The sequence below is a fragment of the Myotis myotis genome, unplaced genomic scaffold, assembly GCF_014108235.1.
Source record: "Myotis myotis isolate mMyoMyo1 unplaced genomic scaffold, mMyoMyo1.p scaffold_m19_p_3, whole genome shotgun sequence".
In the NCBI taxonomy this organism is placed as follows: Eukaryota; Metazoa; Chordata; class Mammalia; order Chiroptera; family Vespertilionidae; genus Myotis; species Myotis myotis.
This window is the reverse complement of record NW_023416335.1, coordinates 89,459,017-89,483,723: the sequence shown is the minus strand read 5'-3', so window position 1 is coordinate 89,483,723 and position 24,707 is coordinate 89,459,017. Positions and strand designations below refer to the sequence as shown.

At 42.9% G+C, this 24,707-nt stretch overlaps 1 protein-coding gene and 1 pseudogene across 1 annotated transcript in view; both read left to right on the top strand.

Moving 5' to 3' along the window:
* NEK5 (NIMA related kinase 5) overlaps positions 1-14,506 on the top strand; it is a 72,908-nt gene extending 58,402 nt beyond the window's left edge. The window contains exons 19-21 of the mRNA XM_036301481.1: positions 43-192; positions 6,796-6,934; positions 14,090-14,506. Coding sequence (XP_036157374.1) covers positions 43-192; positions 6,796-6,934; positions 14,090-14,240 — 440 coding nt within the window. The 3' untranslated portion in view covers positions 14,241-14,506. The remainder of the gene's footprint in view (positions 1-42; positions 193-6,795; positions 6,935-14,089) is intronic.
* On the top strand, positions 1,132-5,153 carry LOC118649659 (annotated as a pseudogene).
* Positions 14,507-24,707: the final 10,201 nt, after the last annotated feature.

Sequence of the window (24,707 nt, the reverse complement as noted above, 5' to 3'; positions counted from 1 at the left end):
TAAAAACTCAAATGAAGAAGTGTTTTCTTTTTAATAACACAGTCTCCTCTTCAGATGGCCAAGTGATGGCAATCAGTGGCATTCCAGAAAATAGGAAACAGTGGCGGCATGAAGCTCCAGAAACTTTAATGAATCTTTTGGCAGCAGCACATCTAACAAGTAGCTCATTTTCTGCCAAAGAAGGAGAAGTTGGTATGTATTTTATTTTTAAGAACATAACCAGTCCCCTGGGGAAGTCTATCAAAGACTTGTAAATGCAGAAAGGGGATAAAAGAACCTTTAGCCTGGAGAGAGAATCAGGACGCTGCCTCAGCCCTTTCAGAAGCTGATTTGCTTTGTACGAGCCTGTTCCAAATGCCATTAACAAAAGACCTGAACTCTGGATAAGAGTGGGGTAATTTTGTTTAATGGGATCAGTTGACAATTGACGAAAAGTTAAGTAAGGAGGTCTATCGGCTTTGTAGATGACGAGAGAGTGTTGGTTAGCTTTAAACTAAGTCAGTTTATTTCTGACAGCTATTCACTATTCAGCTATGGACTCAAATTATGATTTTATGGGCAATAAAAATACATCTTAATATGTATAATGTTTTGGCTTTTGGGTTTTTGCCTCCTGTTTTTAGCAAGTTTATGCTTGTGTTTAAGGGAAACCAACCTAAAGTTTGAGGGAATTCCTATCACAATGGGAATTTGTCCTCTATCAGGTGAGCAGGTGTAAACTGTTAAAAGAGAAGTGATTGGGGGCAGGAAGGTATCAAACAAGGGGCCTCTGCACAGGTGGGACCTGGTGTAGCAGAGGTGCAAGCTTGTGGCGTCAAGGAGGCATGGAAACAAGCCAGATAGTAACCGAGGCTGGTAAATGCTCACAAAGTTAAAGAACAATACAGAAATATATACAACACTAAGCATAATGCAAGTTACCCGATTATTAATGAAGAGTGAGTCTGCCAGCTTGTGAAACCCAAATGTCACAATCTTTGTGAAATCTATGTGAAAATTGAGATCTTAAACACAAGATTTGAATGAGACAAGAAAAAGGGGACACTGCAGGTAGGGAGGCCTTGCAGAGACACACAGGCCTGTGTTGGAGACTGAGAAAACCTGTTTGACTAAAATCTAGGATTTGGCATTATGGCTCATCCCAGGTGACATACTGCTGTTTGAAACTGAAGAGAAGGAAGAGTAGTGCTTTCAAACTACAAACTGCATGTTAATTATCTGCTTATCTACTCCCTTCGCACATGACCTGGGGTAAACTGTTGTCTCCCAGGATAAGGCTGGAGGTGGCCTGAGGGAGTATTGAGTAGGCCGGGCTTGGCCTGGAAACCAAAGGCTCGGGCCCCAGGCCAGTGGAGGATGCTTCCCATTTTTCATGGCACTGAGATGGAGACATACTTGGTGGTTATGATGTCTCATATGTTTTCCCCTATGATTCTTGGAGAGAATTACAGAAAACTCTTCTTTTGATTTATCGTGCCAAATTAATTAACACATGAACTTATTGTATTTTCCCATGGACAGTTTTACATTAGGCATACACGAGCAATTCATCTAACAAGTAGGATTAGAAATACGAACTTGCTCCAAAGGTGGCAGAGCAAAATGCAGGTGTTTTCTTTTGTAACCTGCTGACATCACCCCCACTCTGGCTCTGCTTTGCTCTTTCAGTCTCTAACTCTCTTGGTCTTATCTCATTTTCCTATCCATGCAGGAATCTTGACTTCTTGTCCCTCGTCATCTTTTCTTCCTTCAGCTCACGCTCAGCATCCCTGCCAGATAATCCTCCTAAAATGGATCACGTCTCAGCTTAAAATCCTGCAAAATACACCCCCTTTCCTCAGGAGAGAACCCAGGCTCTGCAGACACTGAGCACCTTAAAGATTAGAAGGCCCCTCTCCCAAAAGGCCCCTGCCAATGCCGAAGCTACTAGCACTTCTCTATTAGCAAATATTCCTCCCTCCTTTTGCCAAAATAATCTCTCATGTAAGATTGCACTCTGATGCAACCTCCTGCCCGTTTCAGTCATTAGGTTTTGCTTTTTCTTTTTACAATTTATTTATTTATTGTTACATACATGTCTAGAAAAATGGCTGGCAGGAAAAAAACATGCTTCTCAGAGTGATGGGATTACTGAAATTTCTTTTCAGTCATTATGTTTTATTTTAAGTTAAAAAACATTAAATTTATGTGTCATTTTGTTTTATTGTCAGTTACCCTTCCCTTCCTACTTTCCCATCAACCACCAGATGGGGCTGTGAAAGGGGTTTGGAATATAGTAGATTTTTTTTTTTTAAATCTTTATTGTTGAGAGTATTACAGATGTCCCTTTTTTTCTCCTCCTTGTCCCCTTCCACCCGGTTCTCGCCCTGCCCCAGGCCTTCACCACCCTATTGTTTGTGTCCATAGGTAAGATCTTTGCTTATTCTTTTTCCCTTTCCTCTGAGGTTCCTCAGTCTGTTCCATGATTCCATGCCCCTGATTCTATTTTATTTACCAGTTTATTTTGTTCATTAGATTTCTTGTTTATTTTGATTTTTAGATTCAATTGTTGATAGATATGCATTTATTGCTATTTTATTATTCATATGTCTTATACCTTCTCCTCCTTCTCTTCCTCCTCCTCCTCCTGCTCCTTCTTCCTCTTCCTAAAGAATACCGTTCAACATTTCATGTAATACTGGTTTGGTGGTGATGATTCCTTTAGCTTTTTCTTGTCTGTGAAGCTCTTTATCTTACCCTCAATTCTAAATGAGAGCTTTGCTGAGTAGAGTAATCTTGGTTGTAGGTCCTTGCTATTCATCACTTTGAATATTTATTGCCACTCCCTTCTGGCCTGCAAAGTTTCTGTTGAGAAATCAGCTGACAGTCGTATGGACACTCCCTTGTAGGTAACTAACTGTTTTTTCTTGCTGCTTTCAAGATTCTCTCTTTGTCTTTAACCTTTGGCATTTTGATTATGATGTGTCTTTGGGTTCCTCTTGTTTAGGACTGGACTCTCTGTGCTTCCTGGACTTGTAAGTCTATTTCTTTCACCAGGTAGGGAAAGTTTCCAGTCATTATTTCTTCAAATAGGTTTTCAAGTTCTTCCTCTGTCTCTTCTCCTAGCACCCCCATAATTTGATACCCTTGAAGTTGTTCCAGAGGCTCCTTACACTATCTTCATAATTTTGGATTATTTTTATTTTTGCTCATCAGATTGGGTGTTTTTGCTTCCTCATATACCAAATAGTTGATTGGACTCGGAATCCTCTACTCTACTGTTGAATCCCTGTAAATTATTCTTTATTTCAGTCAGTGTATGCTTAATTTCTGACTGGTCCTTTTTCATGTCTTTGACATTCTCACTAAGATCCTTGAGTAACCTTCTAATCATTGCTTTGAACTCTGTATCCAGTAGTTTGCTTGCTTCCATTTCTTTCATTTGTGACATGTTTCTTTATCTCCACATTTTGGATGCTTCCCTGTGTTTGTTTCTATGTATTACATAGAGCTGCTATGTCTCCTGGAGTTGGTAGAGTGGCCTTGTGTAGTAGGTATCCTATAGGGCTCAGTGGCTCAGCCTCCCCAGTCACCTGATCTGGGCAATGTAGGTACATCCCTGTGTGGGATGTATACACACTCTTGTTGTAGTTGAGCCTTGATTACTGTTGGCATCACTGGGAGGAGTTGACCTCCAGGTCAATTGGCTGTGAGGACCAGCTGAAACTACAGCAGAGCTGCTGTGTAAGAGATACCCCCTATGGGGCAGAACTTGCTTCAGTGGGGCTTTGGTGCTCACTGAGTCTGCCCCTTAAGCGTGTTGCTTGTGGCCGAGAATACTGATTCTGATGCAGGTTCCAACTAATTACCATGTGATCTTAGGTCAGTCACTCAACCCTCTGTGCCTCAGTTTCCTTAAATTTACCAATTCTGAGATGCACATTCACCGTCTCCGCCCCCCCCTTTAAATCTTTAATTTCTTTATTGGTTAAGGTATTACAAATGTGTCCTCATCCCCCCATTAACCCCCAACCTCCCCCCTCCCCCGCACTCATGCTCTCATCCCCCTGCTGTCTGTGTCCATTGGTTTGGCTTATATGTATGCATATAAGTCCTTCAGTTGATCTCCCTCCCTTACCCCCTCCCTCCCCTACTTTCCCAGATGTGGCCTTAAAGTCAAAACCACAAACTCACACCCATTCAGATAGCTGCTATCAAAACCGTCTATAGTAATAAAAGTGTAATATGCTAATTAGACCGGACGTCCTTCTGGACGTCATTCCAGATGACCTTCCAGATGAAGCTGGGGCTGCAAGGGAAGCCTGGGTCCCGGGTGCCAGAGGGAAGCCGGTGCCGGCAGCTGGGGGAAGGAAGGCCTACTCTTGCACAAATTTCGTGCATTGGACCTCTAGTAATATAATAATTATTGGCAAGGATGTAGAATAATTGGAAACCTTATGTACATACTGTTGGTGAAATTGTAAAATAGTACAGCCGTATAGTCTTCACTGAGAGTTGCTGGAGTTTCCTGCTTCAGCAGTGCTTGGTATTCTTCCTCCGTCCCAGCCAGCCACTCATATCCAGCCTCCTCACAGTGCCCTCTGACGTTGCAAGAGCCCCAGCCCACTGTCCCAGTGCTCTCAGCTGCCACCTCTGCTGCTGCTTCTCCTCAGCCAGGCGTCCCCCTTGCAGGTGCGCCAGAACTACCACCAGGATCAAGAGGCCTCCAGCAACCACCAGATCAACCTGGAACTCTATGCTCCCTACATCTACCTGCCCATGTCTTACTACTTTGACCGAGAAGATGTGGCTTTAAAGAACTTGGTCAAATATTTTCTTTACCAATCTCATGAGAAGGGGGAACGTGCTGAAAAACTGATGAAGCCGCAGATCCAAAGAGTTAGTGAATCTTCCTTCAGGATATCATGCAGACTAGGAGAATGGGCTAAATGCAATGGAATGTGCATTACACTTGGAAAAAAGTGTGAATTAGTTACTATTGGAATTGCACAAACTGGCCACTGTCAAAAACGACCCCTATTTGTATGACTTCAATGAGACTTAATGAGGAGGTGAAAACCAAGTTGTGCAAGATGCCTTCTCCCCCACCCCAATTTGGCACAGCTGAGTATCTCTTTGACAAGCACACCCTAGGAGACAGTGATGAGAGTTAAGCCATAGGCTGATTTCCCACAGCCACGGGGTGACTGACATGGTCACCAAAGTAGTATCTGCATGTTGGAGTTACCTTTACATTTGCTATGAGTTGTACCAAATCATCCACTTACATTCTTTCATTTGTACCTTCCCTTCAAATAAGGTAATTTGGTACCCCTCCAAAAAATAAAGTAAAAAAAAAAAATAGTGCAGCCATTATAGAAAATAGTATGGAGATTCCTAAAAAATAATAAATAAAATAGAACTACCAGATGATCCAGCAATTCTTCTTCAGGGTATATATCCAAAAAAATTGAAAACAAGACCTCAAAGAGATATTTTTGCACACCCATGTTCACTGTAGCATTATTCACAATAGCCAAGATGTGGAAGCCATCTAAATGGATACACGGATAAAGAAAAGGTGGTGTATATGTACAGTAGAATGTTATTCAGCTTTTAAAAAAAATTCATCATATGCTACAACATGGATGAAACTTGAGGACATTATGCTAAGTGAAATAAGTTAATCACAAAAAGACAAATACTGCATGATCCCACTTATATGAGGTATCTGAAATAGTGAAATTCATGGAAACAGAAAGTAGAATGGTGGTTTCCAAGGGCTCCAGGGAGGGAGAAATGGAGACTTGTACAATGGGAATAAAGTGTCAGTCATGCAAGACAGTACAATATGCCTATATTTAATAACACTGTACTGTTAACTTAAAAATTGAGTGGGTAAATTTATGTTATTTTTTTTACCATTAAAAACACAAATATCAATGACTTAAAAAAAAAGTCATCCAAAATTCTTTGTCTCATTGTTTTATTATGGTGTCTTTGAATCAGGATCCAAAAAAGTTTAACTGATACATAAAAGGATAAATAATTCAGAGGAGTAAGACTCTGAATGTGAAGAATTTTAGTTATACCTTATCCAATTTGTTTTACTTATATATTTTTTTATGAGTATAAAAAGTAATATAAAATAAAAAATATATGCTTAGAAAGTACTAAAAGAGGTCTTAAGGTTAAGAAAACATTGTGTCATTTTATTGGCAACATTTTCCTTACTATTGGTGCATAAAAATACATCTTACAGAATTGTTGAGGAGACGCTGCATTGCCATAAGGAAACAAAATATTGTACTAGTCTGATCATTTTCAAGAAAAAAATTACATTTAAAATAACAATAAATCACCCCCTCCACCAAAAAAGATAAAGTTGTGTATGTATGTGTTTTGAGTTTTCTTTGCAGACATTAATGATTAAAGCTAACAATGAGCTGAATACTAATTTTCTAGAAACAGTGATGAATAGGGTGGTCCAATAATGTTGGCAATTCTTAGGTTATTACAACACAAGATTAAAACATATTTTTATACAATCAAAGCATCTACTCCCAAAGTGGGGAGTATTGTCTCTTTATCACTGATCCTTTTTCCTCTCACTTTTCTTGTCTTATTGTGTTGCCTACTTGCTTAGTACAATGCTGATAATAGTTGGGGTGTCAGTTGTCATCCCTGTCTTATTTGTTTTAAAACCTTTAAAAGGTTTAACATTATGTTTGACGTTCAATATACGGTTTTTGGTACATACCCCTCTTCAGGTGTATTGACTGGGATGATTTAATTTCTCTGTCATTTCTTTAACAGTGAGAACATTAAAACAATGGCGTCCTAAAGAAAATGAGGGGACGGTGGAAATGGCCTCTGGCATTGAAGTAGATGAGGAACAACCAGAACCAAGAGATGATGATGATGATGATGATGATGATGATGATGATGATGATACGTAAGTAGGTCATATCCAGATGTCCACATGAAAGTAGAAAGTTGAAATGCTGCTGTTGATACATAGAAGATAGCCTCAGTAACCTAGCTAAGACCAGGTTTTACTATAGTATATATGGGTTTGTTTGCGGGCTCTCCATTTGTTTCCAATGGCATTGTTCTCTATCTCTGTATCAAGTTCTGTCTTAATTACTGTGGCTTTATCATACCTTTTGATATCTGATAGGGCTAGTCTCACCTTGTAGTCTCCACATCTTTTTCTTTAAACTTATCTTAGCTATTCTTGTCCTTTACTCAACATATACATCTTTGCATTCTCTTGTAAAGTGTCATGAAAAACTTTGTTGGGATTCTGATCAGAATGACATTACATTTGTTAATTTATGGGAATTGACATCTTTTCAGTGGTTCTCAACCTATGGGTCACGACCCCTGAAAATACATCCTGCATATCAGATATTTACATTATGATTCATAACAGTAGCAAAATTAAAGTTATGAAACAGCAACGAGCCATGATTGGTTTGGCTCAGTGGATAGAGCGTCGGCCTGCAGACTTGGTTGCGGGCACATCCCCAGTAGGGGTTGTGCAGGAGGCAGCTGATCAATGTTTCTCTCTCATCGATGTTTCTCTCTATCCCTCTCTCTTCCTCTCTGTAAAAAATCAATAAAATATATATTTTTAAAAAAGAAATAGCAACGAAAATAATTTTATGGTTGGGGGTCACCACAACATGAGGAACTGTATTAAAAGGTCGCAGCATTAGGAAGGTTGAGAACCACTGTTAGATCTTAGCACCTATGAATAATGTATAGCTCTCCATCTGTTATGTCTTTTTAAAAATATTCTTCAGTATTTTTTTATTTTCTTCATGGTACAGGTGATACTTAATTTTTGTTGTTGTTGCCAGTATTAATGAGGTAATTTTTCTCCTATGTTTTCAATTTGGCTATTGCTAGTGTGTAAACTACTATTGATGTTGTATGCTGTAACTTTACTGAACTCTCTTATTCTAAAATTTGGAGTTTTTTGAATTCTTAGAATTGTATTATAATTTACCTTTTTGTTGTTGTTGTGAATCATCACCCAAGGATATTTTTTTCCATTGATTTTTAGAGAGAGTAGAAGGGAGCGGGAGGGAGGGCAGAGAGAAACATTGATGTGAGAGAGACACATCAATTGGTTGCCTTCTACATGCACCCCAACCAGGGCCAGGGAACCTGCAACCAAGGTACATGCCTTTGACTGGAATAGAATCCAACACTCTTCAGTCCAAGGGCCGATGCTTTATCCACTGAGCCAAACCAACTAGGGCATAATTTACTTTTAAAATAGGTAAAATATTCATGTGGTTCCAAATTCAAAAGGTAAATTCTTTTCATAGTCTGCCTGCTTGCCTCTACCTCTGCAACACAATTCCTCTTCCCAGAGTCACTAATCTAATCTTCTGTGCATAATTCTCCTGAGTAATGCTATTAAAATGTAAGCAAATGTGTATTTTATATATGTGTGTGTATTCTTTTTCTGTTTTATATGAACAGTTTCATAGTGTACATATTATTGTGAAACTTCCTCTTTTTTCCTTAACAGTGTATCTTGAATATATATATTTTAAATTCCCAGAACAACAAAGTATCAGGTCAAGAGTATGTATATTTGAAATTGGATATTGTCAAATTGCCCTTCACAGAGGCTACACCGACGAACACTTCCACCAACACATGGAAGTGCCTGTTTCCCCACATGTTTTTTTGCTCTGTGTGTTACCAAATTTATGGATCATCACACAATTAATAAGTAGTAAAATGACATTTCAGGTTAGTTTTAATTAGCTTTCCTTTTATGAATGAGGTTGTCTTCACATATGCTCCATATTCATCTTTAGTTCTTCCTGTGGACACAATTTCTTAAATGGCCTTAACCACTTAAAAATTTTAGGCTATTAACATTGTATTGATTTGTAGAACTTTTTGTATTTTAGAGATATTAGCCTTTTATCTATTAAATGATTAAAAAATATTTCCCCCAATTTTTTGTTTGCCTTTTGATTTTATTTAGTGGCTTGTGCCATGTAGGAATTTTATGATTTAATTCTCTATTTAGTTAAATATTTTATTCATCTTAAATTTTACTCATATGATACTGTAAAGTGTGGCTCCAACTTATTTTTTTCCAAATAAGTCCTTACTATTCTAACACCATTTACTGAAAATCTTTATTTTTGCTACCAACTTAAAGTGCCACTTTGATGATCTACTACATTTATACATGTATTTGTATCCAATTTCTAGTCTCTGTAGTCTAATTGTTATATTATAAACATATTGTTTATATTATAGATGATAATTTTGGGGGTCTGGTCCCCCTAAACACTTTCATTTTTCAGAATTTTCTTGCCTAGTCTATATAAACTTTAGAATCAACCTGTTTAGAAAATAAAGGAGGGAAGGAAGGGAAGAAGGGAGGGAAGGAGGGAGGGAGGGAAGGAGGGAAGGAAGAAGGAATAATTTTCTCAGCCTGAATCCTACTGTAGAATTTTGGAGTCCAGTAGCCTCTTTTTATTTAGCACTATATCTGTTCCTTTTGGTCCAACCTGGCTATATTTCTGCATATATATATATATATATATATATATATATATATATATATAATTTTAGAAATCTTGTGGGTCTCTGCAAATCTTACTGGGACAGCCAAAAACAAACAAAAAAAAAATCGGCTCCACCATTCCCACCTGTCCCACCTGTCCTGGCAGGGACTGACAGCAAAGCCCCTCTCCATCCCGAGCCCTCCAGCCCCATGCAGTCGGAGCCCCTGGGTGAGAGCCGAGCAGCGTGGACCTGAGAGCTGTGCACCTGGAGCAACTGCAGAGGGAGAGGGGCAGGCAGGAGCAGCGAGCCAAGGAGGGCCCACGGGCTGCAGAAGTTACCAGAAAAGAAAAAGAAGAAAGATGCAAAAGGACCCGCGGCCCTGGATCTGCCCTCCACAGAGGACTTCGACGCCCTGGTCTCGGCTGCCATGAAGGCTGATAACACCTGTGGCCTCCCCAAGTGCCGGGCCAGCGTTGTGACTCTGGGCCAGCTCTGCCCACAGGGCAGCCACTGCTACTGCCTCAGCCACTGCCTGCCTGAGACCCGTGGCTGTGGGGGGAGGGCCCACGCCCACGCCCACGCCCGGCAGAGAATCAGCTGGGAGGGAGTGCTGTACACCGGCAGTGGGGCCAAGGACGGGTCCCTGGACCCCGCCAAGAGGGCCCAGCTGCAGAGGAGCCTGGATAAGAAGCTGGGCGAGCTAAGCAGCCAGAGGAGGAGCAAAAGGAGGGAGAAGGAGATGGGAGCCAGCCCTCACACCCTCTGGCCTTGTCTTTGCAAATGGGGGTGGGGGCAAGCGGCCGTCCCTGGTGCTTTCTGTGCCTTGTAGCTGCTCTGGTGACATGACCAGGGCTGCATGAGCAAGCGAGGGGCCTCTGGGAGGGGTGGGTACTTGGGCCCAGCGTGCCCTGCCTTGCGCTGGGGTGGGGGCAGGCTGCAGTGGCTGTTCCCTGGACCTTCCTGAGGAGAGCCGCCCCAGGTCTCAGTTTTGCTGGCATCAGGGCCCCCAGGGGCTCTCCGAGGTCCCTCACCAACTGCTTTAAGAGAACCTTTAAGAGAGGTTCTGGGGGTCTGGGGTTGCCGCCTGGCCTGCGCCCCGGCCCTCCTGCCCTCCGATCGCCATGGGGTCCAGGGTTGCCGCCAGGCTTTCCGATGGCGATCACTGGCCGGGGGATGGGGAAAGGCGGCCTTTGCCCACCCCCTAGCTCTTGCCTGCTGCCTGGGTTGCCAATCACCATTCTTCAGTCCTTCCCCTTTCACCTCCCATCATTGCTTGGCGGTTACTGCCATCTTTCTTGGCAGTTAATTTGCATATCGCCCTGATTAGCCAATGGGAAGCATGTTGGAGGTACAGTTAATTACCATGTTTGTCTATTATTAGATAGGACTAGAGGCCCAGTGCACAAAAATTTGTGCACTCGGGGGGAAGGAGGGTCCCTCAGCCAGGCCTGTGCCCTCTTGCAGTCTGGGACCCCTCGGGAGATAACGACCTGCTGGATTAGACCTGCTCCTGGGTGGCAGAGGGCAGGCCCAATCCCTAGGTGCAGGCCCTGGTCAGGCTCAGAGCAGGGCCGATTGGGGATTGGGGCGCCGCCCCCTGTCATGCACAGAGCAGGGCGGATCGGGAGGTTGCGATGCCACCCTCAGTCACGCTCAGGGTAGGGCCGATTGGGGGGGTGGGGCACCGCCCCCGTCACACTCAAGGCAGGGTCGATGGGGAGGTTGCGGCGCCACCCCCTGTCACGCACAGAGCAGGGCCAATCAGGGGGTTGGGGTGCTGCCCCCTGTCATGCACAGAGCAGGGTCGATCAGGGGGTTGGGGTGCTGCACCCTGTCACACTCAGGGCAGGGCCGATGGGGAGGTTATGGCTCTACCCTGTCACACACACAGCAGGGCCAATCAGGGGTTTGGGGCACTGCACCCTGTCACACACAGAGCCGCAGGGCGATAAGGGGGTTGGGGAGCTCCCCCTATCAGGCACAGAGCAGGGCTGATCAGGGGGTTGGGGCACCTTCCCCTGTCACAAACAGAGCAGGGCGGATAGGGAGGTTGTGGCCCCGTCCCTGTCACACACAGAGCCGCAGGGCGATCACGGGGTTTGGGCGCTGCCCCCTGTCACGCCGATCCCAGTGCCGGGAGGCATATTACCCTTTTACTATATAGGATAGAGGCCTGGTGCATGGGTGGGGGCCGGCTGGTTTGCCCTGAAGGGTGCCCTGGATCAGGGTGGGGGTCCCCACTGGGGTGCCTGGCCAGTCTGGGTGAGGGGCTAAGGGCTGTTTTCAGGGTGGTGGGTGACTGAAGCTCCCAACTGCTCCTTTTTTTCTTTTTTTTTAATTCTGGGCCAGCTTTAGCTCTGATGCTGGCTCCAGCTCTTAGGCCTCCGTTGCTGAAAGCAGGTATCTGGTTTGTTTGGGTTCTATAATCGAAACACTGTTTCAACTCCAGCTCTGAGATCCCGGCTGGCTGAAAGCAGGTTTCTGGGGTTTTGTTTAGCTTCTATATTTATAACAATGTTTCAAACTGCAAGCTCAGAGGCTGGCAGCGGCAGGCGGGGAACGTTGGAGTCCTCCATCACTGAAGCAAGCAAGCCTCATGTTTGCTTCAAGCTGCCTGGCTGCCGGCCGCCATCTTGGCTGGCAGTTAATTTGCATATCGCCCTGATTAGCCAATGGGAAGGGTAGCGGACGTACGGCTAATTACAATGTTTCTCTTTTATTAGATAGGACTAGGGGCCTGGCACACGAAATTCATGCACGGGGGGGGGGGGTGTCCCTCAGCCCAGACTGCCCCCTCTCACATACTGGGAGTCCTCAGGGGATGTCCTACTGATGGCTTAGGCCCGCTCCCTGCTCCCCTTGGGAATAGGGCCTAAGCCACAGTCTGGCCTCCCCTTGTGGGAGGCAACTGGGCTGATCAAGGGAAGGCACCAGCCCCATTACCCTGCTGCTGCAGCCACTGCCAGTCACTGCAGCCACCAAGGTGTTTTCATCAACACGAACTCCAGTCCCTTCACCATGAAAAAATGACAACTTTCTTTAGGCAATTTCAAGATGTGTCTTTCATAGGATATGATCTACCTTTCTTTCTCTTCTCTTCTCTTCTCTCTCTTCTCTTCTCTTCTCTTCTCTTCTCTTCTCTTCTCTTCTCTTCTCTTCTCTTCTCTTCTCTCTCTCTCTCTCTCTCTCTCTCTCTCTTTCTTTCTTTCTTTCTTTCCTCACTTGAGGATATGTTTCCATTGATTTTTAGAGAATGTGGAAGAGAAAGGGAAAGACAGAGAGAAACATCAGAGTGAAAGGAACACTTTGATTGGTTGCCTCCTGCATGAGCCCTGACCTGGGCCCCGGCCAGGGAGGAGCCTGCAACCTAGGTACATGCCCTTGATCAGAACTGAACCCAGACCCTGCAGTCAGTAGGCCGAGGCATTAGCCACTGAGCCAAACTGGCTAGGGCAGGATATGACATTTCTTAGCCCTCCAGCAGCAGACCTTCGTTTTTTTCTCCAGGACTGTAGTAGGAAAACCCTACATCATCTTCTTGGATTCTTATTACCCAAGTTACTAAGAATATTACCAGTGGCATACAGGGAGCTTAGTCAATGAGTGGTCAGAAAAGGTGTTTCCTCTGTAGTTCACTCCGATTGCCGGCTCCGCCCCTGCCCCCTCTGATCGCCTGCTCCACCCCTCGCCCCCCCCCCCCCCCCGCATCCCCCACCACCTGCCTGGCCAACAGGCCTGGACACTTCAGCGGCGGGGCTGAGGGGCCTGGGTACTGCCATCTTGTGGCTATGGGCATGGCCAGCTTTGTGACAGAGTGATGGCTAATTTGCATATTACTCTTTTATTGATGGATATACCACAATTGATTTATACATTCACCTGTTGATAGACATTTGGGTTGCTTCCAGTTTTATTTATTTATTTTTTTGTAAATCCTCACCCAAGGATATTTTCCATTGATTTTTAGAGAGAGTGGAAGGGAGGAGAGACAGAAAGAGATATGTCAATGTGAGAGAGACACATTAATTGGTTGCCTCCCACACATGCCCCGACCAGGGCAGGGGATTGAGCCTCCAACCAAGGTACATGCCCTTGACTGGAATTGAACCTGGGACCTTTCAGTCCAGGGCTGATGCTCTATTCACTGAGACAGACCATCTAGGGCTGCTTCCAGTTTCAGGCTATTGTAAAGCTGTTAATATAAGATGAAACAGAGTATGTGTTAAGTGCTCTAGGTCAGTGACTGGCATATATAGTAAGGGCTCAATATATGGCTTTTATTTTTGGGCCCTCTCACTTCCCTTTTACACATTAGATGGGTATTAATAAATATGATAAAAGTTGTTGAACACAAGTCCAGATAAACAGAATAATCATTCTCTTTACGTTGGTTATCTTTCTTAGAAAAACCAGACTGGTGTGATAAATAATTTATTATCTCGGTGAAAATGCAACTTCTATATTGCTCAAGTAGGGGTGGAGTATGAGAAGGGAAGCTAATTTTTATATGTATTCTTCAGTGTTTTGATATCATGAAGTTGATTTTTACTGTTTATTATTTCAGAAATTTTGAAGAATCTGAAGATGAGTTGAAAAATGAAGTAGTAGAATCCCTGGAAAAACTCACTACTTCCAAAGAGGAGGGAAAAAAAGAAGAGGTTTCCGGTTCCCCTGAGGACACTGAAAAGTTAGGAGAAATATGCAGAATTAAATGAAGGTTTGGAGAATATTTCTACTCCACCTAATGGTAAAATCTTTATTGTTGATGACCAAGGAACATCAACAACCAGCCAAAATATACAAGTGTGATTATTGTACTTTTTCTTAAGCAGTAAGTTAGTATAAATTAACCAAAGTATCTGCTTGGGCACAAGTCATAAATACTCATCTATAATAATAAAAGTGTAATATGCTAATTAGACTGGACAGCTGAATGACCTTCTGGATGTCCTTCTGGATAACCTTCCGGACGAAGCTGGGGCTGTGAGGGCTGAGCCCTTTGCACAAATTTCATGCATCGGGCCTCTAGTTTATTATAAGGCTTTTCCAGTAATCCCAAGAATTTACTAATTTTTCTCTCTAAATGTAAACAATAGAATTTTTTGAGTGTAGAAACTAATATTTTTACTTTAAAATTTCTATTTAGAAACCTTGCAGATAATATATGTGGTAGGCAGAGTAATGTGCCTACCCCCTTCCCAAATGTGAATATATTATGTTAAATGCAAAGGGAAATTAAAGTTGCAGATGGAATTAAAGTTGCTAATCAGCTGACCTTAAAATAGGGAGGTTATCTTGGACTATCCAGGTGCCAATCCTATATAATAAAAGCCTAATATGCAAATTGTCCCCTTGGGCAGTCATTTGACTGGAAGACCAGGAGTTTGACCGCTCGCTATGATGTGTGCTGACCACCAGGGGATGGCGTGGAATATGGTGGGTGTTGTCAACCTAGTGCTGGCAGCAGGCGGCAGTAGAGGTGCTGCCAGTCCCGATGGGCCCTGATGAGCAGGACCATGGCAGGATGGTAGAGCAGGTGAGCAGCCAGTGCCAGGCCAAGGCGGGTAGGAGTGGGGGCCTAATTGCTCTGCCAATTGCCTCACAGACAGTGACCAGTGGCAGTGGCAGGGGATGGGGCTGCCATCCGGCTCCCAGGTGCTGAGGGAGTGAAGCAGGGGGCCTAGTCAGGACCTATTGCCCCATAGATGGTGCCCTGCAGAGGGAGATAGTAGAATCAGAGATGTGGCAGTGTGAGAGGGAGTTGGCTCGATCGGGGCTGGGCCCTGGGCTGGAATGGGGAACTGGGGGTGGGTGGTGGTGACCAACCTCCCACAGCATCTGGGTGGGGGGCTGCAACCTCTCGCCGACTACCTGGGGGCAGGTGTGACAGGGATAGAGGTGCAGTGAGAATGCAGGGTGTCCACCGAGTTCGCTCTCACTTCTCCTGCTACCCTCCCCTGGGATGCCAGGGCTCGCACACTGGGGAAGCTCCTGCACTCATGTGCTGGGTTCCTGCAAGGAGCCCACCCCACACCGGTGTGGCCTCTTCCGGGTGAGCCGGGCTGCAGCCGCTGGGACCACAGGGCTGGTCGGGCTCCCTGTGGGTTTGCACAGGAGCTGGTCTGTGAGGCCGGCTGGGAGAGAGCGTGCTGCCCACCCAGCTTCAGTGTGGTGCCACTGGGCAGCCCAGAGGCTCATGCTGCACCCCGGCCTGTGGCATCCAGCCATGCTCACCGCATCTCCATGTGGGGACTCGGGGGGCGCATGGGGGCCCAGGTGCTGCCCAGGGCCCAGAGGTCAGCTGGGACCTGCCTTTCCACACCAGACACTCGTGCTTCAATCACCGGCCAGGCCTAGGAACTGCAGCCGTGCATGAATTTCATGCACTGGGCCTCTAGCACAGTAGTCGGCAAACTCAGGCAACAGAACCAAATATCAACAGTACGATTGAAATTTCTTTTGAGAGCCAAATTTTTTAAACTTAAACTATATAGGTAAGTACATTGTTATTAACTTAATTAGGGTACTCCTATGGCTTAGGAAGAGCCACACTCAAGGGGCCAAAGAGCTGCATGTGGCTCGTGAGCAGCAGTTTGCCCACCACGGCTCTAGTGTAATCATAAGTCTTTAAAAGTAGAAGAGGGAGACAGTAGAATCAGAGAGATGGCAGTGTGAGAGGCAGTTGGCCTGATGCTGCTGGCTTTGAAGATAGAGGACAGGGCCAAAGCCAAAGAAAGCAGGCAGCCTCTAGAAACTGGGAAAGGCAAGGAAAAGGATTTTCCCCTAAAGCTCTGCCAACACCTTGATTTTAGCTTAGTGAAACCCACTTTAGGCTTCTGACCTATGGAACTCTAAGTAAGATAATAAATATGTGGTTTTAACTTAGTTTATGGTAATGTTAAGACAGCAATAGAAAACTAATACAAACTCATTTAAAATAATGAATCTGCCATTTAATAAAACCGTGATTTTAAAATTTCTTGTTATATTGAATATACTTGTTTGAAGCTGATGTTGACATGGGAGTAAGGCAATTGAGCAAGGAGGGGAACAAGACATGTCTTTAATTATACATCATAAAATCATTTTATTATGTTTTATTGAATTATTTTGATAGTTTCAAATGTATAGGTTATAAACTCTTATAATGGTCTTTTTATATGTAGTACTTAGCATAGTGCCAGAAATGTTTCTTAAATGAGTAAATAAATGCTAATACAATTTCCTCAGTAAGACTGTAAACTTTTTGTCAGGAAAGGAGAATTTTTTGTATTGAACATGTGCCTAGAGCGTAATAGATATTGTTGATTTATCTGCCTCTACAGAGGACAGGGTTCTTTTCTTTTTTTCTTAATCCTTACCTGAGGATATTTTTTCCATTGATTTTGTTGTTGTTTTATTAATCCTCACCCAAGGATATTTTCCATTGATTTTTTAGGGAGAGTAGAAGAGAGAGGGAAAGACAGAGAGACATTGATATGAGAGAAACACATTGATTGGTTGCCTCCTGCATGCACCTTGACCAGGGCCGGAGTGGGGAGGAGCCTGCAACCAAGGTAGGTGCCCTCCACTAGAATTGAACCCGGGACCCTTTGATCTGCAGACTGACGCTCTATCTACTGAGCAAACTGGCTAGGGCTCCATTGATTTTTTTTTAGAGAGAGTGTAAGGGAGGAGAGAACCAGAGAAACATGGGCATGAAAAACACATCAACTGATTGCCTCCCAAATGCACCCCAATCAGAGCTGGGGATGGAACCTACAACCCAGGTATTTGTCCTTGACTGGAAATCAAACCTGCAACCCTTTTGGTGTGCAGACTGACACTCTAACCACTGAAAACACTGGCCAGGACAGGGCTGTTCTATTTCTAAGTGGTAGAATTCTGCCAGAAATATCTGCCCTATAATAAAAATAAAACCCAAATTGCACATTGATACATTGCTGAACCAAGGAAACAAAGATGAGGGGTTGGTCTGATTACTTCTAAGGTCTGCTTAGTATTTTCATTTGTTATAGCTTTATTAACTATAGGGATTCCTCTAGCTGTCGGATGTGTCCAGTCTTTATGCCTTTATTTTCCTGGTGATGCTTGAAGGACTGTTCTTAATATTTGGTATATAGTTATTGATTCTACTCTTTTAGGGAGAGTGCTCAGTATGGTCATATCATCACGCTGGGAATATTGAAAACTTTCTCACCATTGTGTTAATTTCAAACTAGGTAACACCTATCCTGAGGGATTGGAGCATCAATAACTCTACACCTCTTTAGTGGTCAGTGTATACATACTTAATTTACTTTTAGGACATTATCTGGTTCAGATATATCTTCAGGTGATCTTCATGCTGTCTGAATAGTGTTTGAAAGCATGGGAAATGCAACACAATTCTGAAAAATCCCCCAAATCCAAAGATCAGCCAATTATAGTATGCAGGAAAAAGAAAAGGAATGACTAAGGTCAATATTTAAGGACTAGAGGCCCAGCCCACAAAATTCATGCATGGGTACGGTCCTTAGGGCTGGCCTGTGATCAGGGCCATCTTCCCCGGCTGCCCACAGCTGGCTCCTCCCCCTGCTGCCACCCACTCCTGGTTCCCCTTTCACCACTGGGTGATCGGTGCCTGACGGCCAGGGGTAGGGACTGAGAGGTCGGCTTTTCCTGCCCGCTCACCAGCCCTGCCTCCACCATGCGTCACCCTGTGTGTAGAGGGCAACTGGCAGGGTGGGGGCCTTGGCCTGGCGCTGCCCACATCCCCCACCACCCACGCCCAGTTCCTCATTTGCCATCAGGTGACTGGAGCCTGCTGGCTGGGGAAAGGGACCCAGAAGTGGTCAGTGTGCCTTATAGTGACTGGTCCAGTGGTTGTTCTGGTCGTTCTTCCTTCAAGGTCAATTTGCATATTATCCTTTTATTATATAGGATAGAGGTCTGGTGCAGGGGTGGGGGGTCGGTTGGCCTGCTCTGATGGGGGCCAGGGATCTGGGTGGGGGTCCCCACTGGGGGGCAGGGCCAGCCTGGGCAAGGGGCCACTGGGGGCTTGCAGGTTGGCCATGCCCCCAATCAGGGTGGGGGGGTCTCCGCTGGGGGGCGGGGCCAGCCTGGGCTAGGGGCCATGGTGTTCTGGTCTCTGGTTATTCCACCGTTTCGGTCGCTGGGCTTTTATTATATAGGATACGCATATTAAATTTGCTCCAAGGACAACATGCTTGGCTAAAGTCTCCTTTAGGCAACAGCCACCAAGCCTGATTATCATTCAAAGATTCTGAGTTCTTTGCTATAAATTAGAAAGCATTCATTGTGATGAATATACATATCTGCAAGGTTTGTCAACCTGCTTCAGCCCCTAATTTACCTTACCCATCTTACATACACCATTACCTAAATTGTGTTCTAGAGACACAGTCCTGATTGCTTTTCTCTGCTTTTAGGCTTGGCTGCCTCTGTATATTGAAACTATTGATCAAACCTACATATTTTTAGAATACATTTTATTAGAAAAATCATTCATCTTTATGTATGATAGCTATCAAACTGATCACTCTTTAAATGGTACCAATACGGGCCCTAGCCGGTTTGGCTCAGTGAATAGAGCAGCTGTGGGCAAACTACGGCCCGTGGGCCGGATCCGGCCTGTTTGAAATAAATAAAACTAAAAAAAAAAAAAAAGACCATACCCTTTTATGTAATGATGTTTGCTGGGATCCAGCCCCAGCAGGTCCAGGGGTCCCCAAAGGTGTGGACAGAGTCAGTGAAGAAGGAATGACACGGAGACAGCGTTCAGTTGATCAGCAGCCTTGCCAGGATCTCTAGCCACAATCTCCAGCCAAGTTCTGTGTCCATGTTCTCTTGCTAGGTTCTCCAGCCAGGTTCTCCAGGTTCTCCAGCCAGGTTCTGTAGCCATGTTCCCTCGCTAGGTTCTCCAGCCAGGCTCTGTCCAGGTTCTTTTGCCAGGTTCAGTCACCAGGTTCTAGTCAGGTTCTCTTGCCATGTTCTATCCAGGTTCTGTCTCTAGGATCTTCAGCCAGGTTCTCTCACTAGGTTCTGTCTCTAGGTTCTGTTGCCAGTTTCTGTCCAGGATCTTTTGCCATGTTCTGTCTCTAGGTTCTGTGTGTTCTGTGTCTAGGTTCTGTGTCTCTAGGTTCTATCTTCTAAGTTCTGTCTCCTGTTGTCTTGTTACATCTGTATTTATACCAGTTGATTCAATCCTATCAATCTCTATTCCAAAGGTTAGGGCGTTTCTTATCTCCATTCCAGGGAGTAAAGATTATGTAGCTTAAGCATGATTGTTCGTAGTTAAAGTGATTAATTACCCGCCTGGCACTTAGTTAAGGGGTTTTATTCCCTCCCTAACTTCAGGGGAAAATCCCTACCTGGGGAAACAACCTTTCTCAGAGAGGTGACCTTGGTTAAAACACATAGTGCCAAGAAGGTGAGCAAACATATTAAGAACAGTATGCCATATATGCCAGGTCCCTTGAAACAGCAAGGATGGACCGGCTCCCGGCAGATGTTTACTTTGAATTTATATTAGTTCACACAAACACTCTATCCATGCTTTTGTTCCGGCCCTCCGGTCCAGTTTAAGAACCCATTGTGGCCCTCGAGTCAAAAAGTTTGCCCACCCCTGGAATAGAGCATTGGCCTGCGAACTGAAAGGTCCCAGGTTCGATTCCAGTCAAGGGCACATGCCCAGGTTGTGAGCTTGATCCCCAGTGGGGGACCTGCAGGAGGCAACCGATCCACCATGATTCTCTCTCATCATGGATGTTTCTATCTCTCCCTCTTCCTCTCTGAAATCAATAAAAGTATATTGGAAAAAAAAAATGGTACCAATAGATATATCAAGCCTTAACTTCCCTTCTAAGTTTCTGGTAACATATACATATAGTCTAAGTGAGCACTTAGCACTAGGGCATTAGAACTGATGCTTCTCCAACACCAGAGAAGGCCTAAGATTTAGGGTGGGGAAAGAGGAAAAAGAGGCAGCATAGGAATAGTGGGAGGTAGGGTAAATTTTAGGGTATAAATTATTCTAGTGTTTGCATAACTTCTTGTGGTTTAACACAAGTATGGGGAGGAAGAACCTTTCCTCTACCTTTTAATTATTAGACCTCTTTCAGCTGGTCTACTAATTAAATCTATGTGAGACAGATTAGCAAGAGAAAATAACCAAATTTAATCACATAAGTATGTATAGGAACCCTACACACAAAAGTGGTTCAGAGACAAAAAGGGAAAGTAAGGTAGACATGGCATTCAGAGTTAAGGATGCAGTAAGGCACCCTGGCGCTTCAGAGGGGAGGAGGGTCATTTGCAGGACAGATGCTCAGTAATCAGAAGTGTGCTCAGCCCTATAAATAGGTCATAAAAAGTTATTTTTGCCAATACTCTTATTATGGTCAAGGCCCCAAATTTAAATTCTTTAAGGAAGAAGTAAAAGTTTCTCATGAGCCTGCAAGGTTTCGATTGCCTTCATCTCAACATAATTCACATACCAAAGTGGCACATCTTGGGGAGTTCTGTTCTGAACCCTTTAGTAGTAACTATTTTGCACCTACTAACAGATTTAGCACAGGCATACTCTCATTTATTTATTCACATTATAGTTCTGGAGTCTAAGGTACATTTACATAATTAAACAAATATTCTGAAAGCACTGATAATCATACTGGCCCCTATTTCATAATTTTGTCTATAAGATGATTTTGTAAAATACCCTAAACATTATTAAAGTAAAGTATATGAAGCTCTGCTTCACAAAAATGTTTTTGTATGTCTGAAATATTCATTTTAAAAAAGTTATTTAAAAAACCTGCCAACCTATTCTTCTTGGACACAAGAGACAAGATGGTTTGGTTTTGCCATTAAATTCTTTAAAAAAATTTTCTTGGCAGGTGAAGCTTGAAATTTTAGATAATAAATAAAAGCATTGGGAGATTACATGAGGGATATAAACGTACCATACTGGAAAAAGTATCCAAGATAACGAAAATCACTCCATTAGGTCATATTCAGATACAAAGAACATGCACAACTGGAAATAGGGATGTGATTAACTACTGCTGTGGGTTCAAAAAAACAGCCCACTCAAAAGCAACACTTATAGGAATAGTCACTCAGACTTTCTCCAGACCAGGGGTCCTCAAACTACGGCCCGTGGGCCACATGCAAATACAAATATTGTATTTGTTTCCGTTTTGTTTTTTTTACTTCAAAATAAGATATGTGCAGTGTGCATAGGAATTTGTTCATAGTTTTTTTTTAAACTATAGTCCGGCCCTCCAACGGTCTGAGGGACAGTGAACTGACCCTGTTTAAAAAGTTTGAGGACCCCTGCTCCAGACAGTAGCTGACATATTGTTTTGACATTTGTCATGGTATCAATCATCCTGAAAAAACGAACAAACAAAAACAAAACAACACATTAGGACAAACATGTCAAACTCGTGGCCCGTGGGCCTCATGCAGCCCACAGGAATATTTTTGCGGCCCAGCCAATATAACGGTATGTAAGAAACGTTTTAATAAAAATTTCATAACATAATTTTTACAATATCCTGTTATACATAATTACTAATAACTACAACATTCGCTAATGACTAATTACTATAATCATGTTGCATTCATTTCCTTTATGTGCCTTACGTGCAGGCGCACCATTTCTCTCCACTAATACTAGCAGCAAATATTTTAGTAGCCAATTGCCATGTTCTTAGTCTTGTACTGACTTATTTGGTGTGAGCCACAGGAAATATTTCGCTTTCCGAGAAGAAGAAAAATAGGTTTATTTGTGTTACACTTATTAATTTGTGCAGTTATTCAGTGTCTGGTAAGTTACTGTTCAAGAAAAAAATATTAATTTTTATTAAAATGTTCTATTATTTTATGTTAACGATCACTCATTTATTTCAGCCCTTTGTATTCAGCATGTCTCTATCGAAATAAACCTATGTTTCTATGAAAATTGAAGCTTATGTTTCTTTGCGGCTCACATAAACTTAAACCTTGTTTATTTGGCCCGTGTTAGCCTTTGAGTTTGACATGCTTGCATTAGGAACATTGAAGTAAACATATATGCAATTTATATTTCTAATGTTTGTGATAAAAATTGTTTTAAAGAAACAAGCTTAAAAATGTCTTCTGGCATTTCAGAATCCTTTCTTACTTACTACATCCTCTATTTATGTTCAATTTCAATTTCTTTGTCTTTGTCCCATGTGACTGTTGAACCTCAGGGAAGGCAGGGGAGGGTGGGTGGGAAGAGATCAACCAATGCACTTGTATGCATATATGCATAACCCGTGGACACAGACAATGGGGTGGTGTGGGTCTGGGTGGGTAAGGGTGGGAGTGGGCTGGAAGAGGTTAATGGGGGAGAAAGGAGGAACTATGTAATACTTTCAACAATAAAGATAAAAAAAAAAGACTAGGTGTAACATACAAGAAAGCACTAGGCTGGGAACACCCAGGTTATCATCCTGATTTTGTCATTAAACAGCTTTGTGATACTGAAGGAGTCTAAATTCTTTAAACTGCTCTTGTCTATAAAGTTGAAAATAAAAGCAAAGTGGACTAGAGAATTCGTAACATTCCTTTCAACTCCAATTTCCAACAGTCTTTCTTTTCTAAACTGAATAACCTCCAATACAAAGCTATGTTGGTGTGTCAGAACATCTTGGGACTCGGATTTGCTGCCTTTTGATCTGATTAGTTGTCTGCAGGTCATCTACTGCAGGACAATGTAATTGAGAGTAGATAACAAAATGGCTGGATCTACGCATGGAGAGAGGACTGAAAAGGAAAAACATACCTCTTTAACATAACCCTAACACAAAGAGGTATCAGACTGGAAAAGAGGTCAATTCACTGAACTAGAAGGAATTGACTATGTATGCAGAAAATGCCAAAAGTTGTGGATCTCTATGCCATTGCTGTTCATATGCATATATTAGTTACTTTTCATACTAGTTATTCAGGATAGAAGTCCTGCTAAATTATACTGATTCCTTGCTACTGGCTTAGTAACCAAGAATTCACACAGGGCCCTAATGCAGTGATAAAGATAGGATTACAGAAGATATTTCCTACATATTGCTACATTAGTTGATTTTAGAGACAGAAGGGGGGAGACAGAAACATTGATGTGAGAAACATCAATTGGTTGCCTCCCATATGCACGCTGACTGGGGATCACACCACAACCTTTTTGGTGTACAAGACGACAATCCAACCAACTGAGCGACATGGCCAGGGCTGTTACCTTTAATTAAAGTAACTTTTACTTTTATAATTTTCAAAGTACTTTCACATACTTTCCATGTCAGTATCAGAACTCGAAAAGGCAGGGAGGACAGGCATTACCATGTCCAGATTATAGATGAAGAATTTTAGGTGATACTCAGAAAGATTAAGGAAAAGCTTTAATGTAAAAAAATCAGATGTTTGTAAATGAAGCTGAGGTCAGGCCCAGGTATGCTACCTACTAGCCCAGTGCTCTCTTCAGAATGCCACCTTTTCACCTTACAATGCATAATGCTGGTCATAGGGACTGTGCACATGGAAGTGTATGTTACATCATCACTATGAAAAAACAACTAATTGTGATGTTCTTACTCAAACCTCCTGATCGACGTAAAGCTGACTTCTAGCCTCTGAGATGTGGAAATGTTAAGGAATAATGAAAGACCCATACAAATGTACTGATAGCTCTAAACAAAAAACTATTTTCACAAATAGGAAATGATTACCAGCAATACCTTGACCTCTACATGCCTATGCACATTCACAAAGCAATCACAGTCAGTTCATCTTTTGACTTTTAGAATATTAAGCCTGCTTAAAGTTTCCTTTTTTCTTTTAAGAAACTCATTAGATATATTCAAAATGGTCCTCTACAATACTGTCTAAATTTAAATGTACCAGAATTTTCCTATGTTCCAAAAATGTACAATTCTAAATTACTAATCAATTACCAGTCATCAATTTTTTATTTAACATTTCCTTCTTTTCCAGAAGGTAATTCTCTTTTCTGGTTACTAAACAGATTTAAAAAATACAGATTATACCAACATTAAGATTGTTCATCTTTTTTTCTTTAAGATTGTATTTTTCAGATTTTGAGATCAAGCACTAATATAAAATTTTTACATTTAAACATATAAGGTTACCTTTTCTATTTA